We start from the raw sequence: 6039 nt of genomic DNA on the forward strand, positions 1-6039 counted from the left end.
AAAAAAAACTTTTTTTTGGCTCTGTGGCTCTATTCCTCTTCCCTACATTTAAACTTGTGTGAAATATTTGTAAATTAAAATAAATGGAAAAGTAAGCATGTACCCTTAAAGTTTTAAGATCTTCCCAGTAAGTTCATATTCTTACTGTTAAAGACAGTTTCCTGACATAGTTTTAAAGTTTAATCCAYTTTTTTCCCTCCCCAGGATTACCAGACTTGGTTGGACCTGAGGGAATTCGAGACACGTTGTGGCGAGCGCTACATCACCCAYGAGAGCGATGACGCACGCTGGGAGGAGTACGCAGACGAGAACAATCTTGTTTACCCCAAACATTTTATCATGGCTCCCAACCTGGACGACATGGAGGAGGACCCCTAGTGGCTAATAGCGTGTACTGCACCATTTGTATGAAGGACAGGGATTGTCACAGGGACTTTTGGCGAGAAGTTTTGGGAGCGGCAGACCTTCCCTCCAGAACTGTTTGTTGTGGAAACAGATCAAAGCCGATCGAAGGGAGAATTCCTCTCCAGATGCTTTGAAAGTGGGGAAAAACCCGACAGACTTCGCAGCGTGATGCGCCGCCACCGCCGAGCAGGCGGAGCGGCGGGTGTCACAGAAACGCATTAAGTGACTGTCAGGAGAGAGGAGAGTCCTTTCTTCCTTTTTTATAAAGTCTGCAAACATTCCATGGACTTTTTCAGTTTTGGTTCAGGACGATCTCAAGCCTAAAGCCAAGCCTGAAAAGTAAATATGCTAATGTAGACGTAATTCTGGACAGTGTTGCACAATGGTCTTGAGGTAAAAGAGGAAATCAGCAACAAAATCAGAGTCACACCAGGAGTAAAGGGCTCTTTTCACAAGGGATTTACAGTCTGAGAACTAAGTTCTCACTCCTGAACTATTTGTGAATCTGTCCTTTGGCATGAACTGGAACTACAACATTCTTTTTTTTAATTCAAGATTGTGAACTTATTGTGAAGACTGTATTACTTAACATGTTAAATAAAGCCAATAAAGCTCTTCAACAGGAGGCTAAAACAAGCAGCGGGCTCCTGATGGCAGCCTCATCTGTCTGTCTCTACTTTTTTTTTTTGTATTTTTTGCAGTTTTTTAGGATTTTTTTTTTGGGATTTTTTTGCAGAAGTGTTTGTGTGGATACCTAAATAAAGTTTTCAGAGTCCCCGTTTGTTACGTTTTCTGAACCAGTTTAACATAACTTCTGTCGAGAACAGAMAAGAGTAGAATCTAAAGGGATTTATAACCCAATAGTTTTGTAGTTTGCTCTGTTTGAGTGGTTTGGGAGTGTTTCAGTTCCCTTTTGTCTTTTTCCCTCCTTTGTTTTTGCCACTGGATTGGCAGATGTCAGTGTTTTGTATATTTCGGTGCATACCAATGGAATGAGAACTTAACAGTAAACGAAACGTCTGTTTTAAAACTCTCACTTCCTTTCTGTTGTATTTTTAAAGACTCCACATCCAAAAACCAGAATCAGATTTGTGCACAGAAACACCTGAGGTTTGCATTTTGTGCATCGTGATGAGTGATGATGCGGTGATTTCACTTGTCACAAAGCATTTAGCAGCAGCTGGATGTGATTATTGAGCCACACAGAGTAGTTTGCTCACCGCGCAACAGTAATGACACGGTTAAAAAAACATAATGGGTGGGGAACTGTTTGAAATCAGTCATAATAAAAGCTGCCTTTTCCCCTGAACATTTATTTAATTCTAGCATCAAATAACTGTTTGGCTCCAGTCTGAACGGATAAAATGTGCTTTTCCTGAAGAAACTCATCATTAGAAACCAGAGAAAACATCTGTCACTGTTTAAAACAGATGAACACAGATAGAAGTGACTATAAGCCTCCTGTCAGTGGAACTTATTTCTGTTTTTATTGGATGAAAGATGCTTTCCTTCACAGATCTATCAGTCCTGAAAGTTTCAAGGCGTGAACTTTGTTTCTGACCCAGACGACCCAGAAAAACTGCTGGAGGAACATTTACACATCAGCTACCCACCCAGGTGATTTGAACATTTAGTTTTGCGTGAACTAAAACTCCATTCTTATATGTCTCAAATTATTATAAAGATATGATAAAAAAATGTGTTTATTATTTAACTTTTAATAAACCAGGAAGGTCCCATTGAGATATAATTTCTTTTCTTCAGGCAGTCAATAAATTTAAAAATGTTTTACTTCTATATAATATTAAATAAAATATGTAATATTATTGTGTGGATGGAACAAACTTCTCTTTTAAACGTGCCTACGTTGGATCTTTAATGCATTTGTGTCATTTTGTTGAAGCACAAACATCAAATTCAACCCCTCAAAAACAAAAACAAACAAGAATTTTGAATACAAAGACTCAGCAGGCGACATGCGTGGTTTTATTTATTTATTTATTTATTTATTCATTTATTTATTTATGAAGCTTCATTTCCATTGTTATAGCTAGATTATGCTCACACAGAAGTTGGGATTATTTTCTTAAGTAAACAGTTCTCTCTGTCACCAGTAGGTGTCACTCTCTGTTGGTTAGCCCTAAAATAAAATGAAAAAAAAAAAAAAAAGCTTTTCTGTGGGAAAACTTGTTTTTATAATGTGAAGAATTTAGGCAGTTACATTTAAATCACCCCCCCCCACTCAGTATTGAGTTAATAATCCTACAGTTTTTGACATTTAGAGCAAAGCTAAGCAGATTTGAGTTTTTCATTACAAATAAAAGATTTGTAATTTGCAGAAATAAAAAAAAAAACTCTCTAAAGCAGCAACGTTTCGCTGAACCTGGTGTTGCGTTTATGTGGAGCAGCTTTGCCTGGTTCTCAGCAGATCTTTTACCTCCCTTGGTGCCTGGATTTTATGCATTTCTACACCCTCCTCTCTCTTTCCCCGTCCACATGTCAACCTCTTCTTCATTTCTGTTATTTATTTATTTATTTATTTATTTTACTCCATGCTGGATATACGCGTGCTTGAGACCAAACAAGCAAACAAACAGAACAACAGAAAAACCCATCACCCAGACAAGGTTGGTCTGGGCTTGAGGGAGAGATGTGGGGAGAGATCTTGTTTGCTTACTGGGTCAGTTCCATTTCACTGTGATGGCAGAGGAGGCCTCTCAGGACACGACTATACCCACACTTGTGTTTGACTTCTGGGGTGGGGGGGATCAAGTCAGCCCTCAGTCCACACTGACACATCATCTTCTGACCCAATATGCTGCTGTCTGAAGCCACGGGCCTGCAGCCTTTACCTAAGCTGCTCCTTTTCTTTAGCCTGCTCTTTATGTGGTGTGCCGTTTGACTGCTGACCTTTTACCTTCACATCACTGTGGAGGTAATGACCGGTCAGTCGAGATTTAGAACTCAGAATTCAGGTCAATTTTAAAATATGGTTGTCGTGACAAAGTTTATCAAGAATGCAGAAACGTGTTGGAATAAATGYAMAGAAATTCWGCGTGTATGGTYGTCAGATGATTTAATTCTTGAGCAACAACAAACAGAGGTCAATCAAGGAAGTCTGTCGAGTTGTGGCTCAAGAATTAAATCATCTGATGACCATACACGCAGACTTTCTGTGCATTTATTCCGACACGTTTCTGCATTCTTGATAAACTTCGCCACGACAGATTATTGGCGTTGTCGGCAGGATTTGATACAAGATCAATGGAAAACTCAAAGATAAACACAAGTGATATCTAAGAATGACTGTTGTTAGCAAAACTTGTTCTGACTTTAATCAGTCTATCTGCAGATGAACAGCATGTCATGAAAACCTAGGTCATTAAAGGATGTCATGAATAACTAGCTTAAACATAAATGTATTAGATCCATTACAATGGTAATAAAACATGTTTTCAGATAACGAGAAGAAAAAAAATGTTAGGTCAAGAAGTTTTGTACTCGTTACCCTATTCTCCCACAGGAAATTTTCCATCGCTGTCCAACAACAACAAAAACAGACTAACTTATACGTCTGACAGTACCAGTGGTGGGCACAGTTCCCCTAAAGCACTAAAGCACCTATAGGGGAACTAATTTCCTGATTAATGCTTTAGGGCTTTTGCTAATTTTAGAATTTATTAGTGGATTATCACTTGCTAAATTTATGGGCTAAATTTAGAAGYACTAACTCAGRTCTTTAAATGTTCTTGAYCAATATTATTGTTAACAGCTGAGGGTGAACGCTGTCACACATTTTGCTCACGTGTCCCTTATCCACCAGGTGACAATATATGAACCCAAATACAGCTGTGGAATGTTAATGATGAGGCTTAAGAGAACAACATGACAATATGTGACTCATGTTGTCTGTTGAAGAATGTTCTATGGGTCGACTGGGTTATTTTAGTGCTTTAGAATTAGCTTTTGCTAAATTTTTCAGTGCATTAGTGCTTTAGAATTAGGGGACCTAAATATTTGAGTYAGTGCTTTAGGGCTATCGGAACTAATTTTTAGATTAGTGCTGCCCACCACTGGACAGTACCATWAAAYACAAAATAAGACTTAAATGACAAACAGATTTTATAGTTTTTGTCGATGTCTGTATGTGTTGGTCTGCAACTGATTTTTGGAGTTTTGGAGTCAACACGTTTCAAAATAAGTTAATGTTTGTTGCCATAGTTGAGTATAATCCTAAGAACCCTGTGCAGTGGTCAACGTTTTTGCCTAAAACTTTGGCATCAATCTTGTTAGTCTGTTAGTAAAATATCTCATAAACCGTCAGACAGGATTTAATGAAYGTTTGGGACTTCAATAACTGATAAACCCAACTGAAGATGGCCAGTTTCAGCCAACACAAACATAACCAACTCAGTCAGTTTTATATATCTTGAACTAAATTCCATGTGGTGGTAGATGATCTTCAACACCTACTTTAAGCAACACGGTTTGCCCAAAACAGCTATATTTTCATCCCTTAYTAGAAAAAGATCTCTTTAAAGTCTAAAACTCTGGTAAGAAAGATGATGAGGGATGTGCATGCCTTCAAGAATGGACCTTTATTTTTCTTTAGCGTATGTGTAGACAAATGTGCCGCTTCTCTTTGCTTTTTTATTATCTTTGTCTGCTTACTAGAAAGTTTAGGGTTTAAAAAATAGTATTACTGGTTCTCTGCTAATGTGTTTGACAAAGCAGTGTGTGTGTGAGAGAAGTGGCTTAGTGAAATCTTTTAAAAGAGGAAATAAAAACTACAATTGGTACCTCTCTCTGGGAAAATGCAGATGAGCTACACAGGTATGTTTAATTTGCTGACCCCAGCTGTGCCTGGAGAATCCTCCTAACCCATCCCGAGGAATGGTTGATGTGTGAGGCCTCGTAACCCCCCACACACCTCCCATTGCAAAGCAGGAACAATACACAACCTTCCACCTCCTCCTCCTCCTCCTTCTGAAAAAAGGATGGTCATTGAACTCTCAGGCAAGTGGCAATATTTGCTCACCTGAAACACACACATCTTGCCAATTGAGGTAGGGGTGGGCTCAGAAAAGGCCTCCTTGATGCAGCTGTGCCCCAGAGAAAGACCAGACCACGAAGTTTTGTGGCTAAAGGGGCTGTTTAGAAGTAGCTGCCCTATTGTGTCTTTAAGGAGGCAGGGCCCGTATTTGTTCGAAGCTGCAGGAGGCTGATGAGGTGCTAATCTGTTGAGAGGCTGCGTTACTGAGCTCCCGTTCCCAAGAGCCTGTTAGCTGTCGGGGCTTGTAAAAGAAAGGCACAATTTATGGGCCCCAAGGCCAGGACTCGGCCGTCAGAGTCCAGAGGTAAGCAAACACAGATTGGACACTTATGTTGTTGCTCTGGAAGGGCAGGCTTTAACACCAGGCTCCTGGGGTGACACGTAGGCAGCGCCTTTGAGTCCCCCTCACCGTCACCACCGCCACCCTGTACTCTGTAAACACTACAAATTAGCCATCTGCATATGGATGGGCTCTATCCAGGAAGGAGGATGAAAGTTAAAGATATCAGCTCTCGCATAATGAAGACAAGATATCCAACTTAACTTTAGTCTTTTTGTGTGTGTGTGTGTGTGTGTGTGTG

The 6039-nt window shown here is 39.8% G+C and overlaps 1 protein-coding gene across 1 annotated transcript in view; it reads left to right on the forward strand.

The window, feature by feature from the left end:
- The window catches only part of prkd3 (protein kinase D3), a 44470-nt gene extending 43409 nt beyond the window's left edge, over positions 1–1061 (forward strand). The window contains exon 19 of the mRNA XM_014010738.1: positions 205–1061. Within this exon, the coding sequence (XP_013866192.1) occupies positions 205–378 (174 nt within the window). The 3' untranslated portion in view covers positions 379–1061. The remainder of the gene's footprint in view (positions 1–204) is intronic.
- The last annotated feature ends 4978 nt before the right edge of the window (positions 1062–6039 follow it).

The sequence above is a fragment of the Austrofundulus limnaeus genome, unplaced genomic scaffold (genome assembly GCF_001266775.1).
Source record: "Austrofundulus limnaeus strain Quisiro unplaced genomic scaffold, Austrofundulus_limnaeus-1.0 Scaffold2, whole genome shotgun sequence".
NCBI classification, from domain to species: domain Eukaryota; kingdom Metazoa; phylum Chordata; class Actinopteri; order Cyprinodontiformes; family Rivulidae; genus Austrofundulus; species Austrofundulus limnaeus.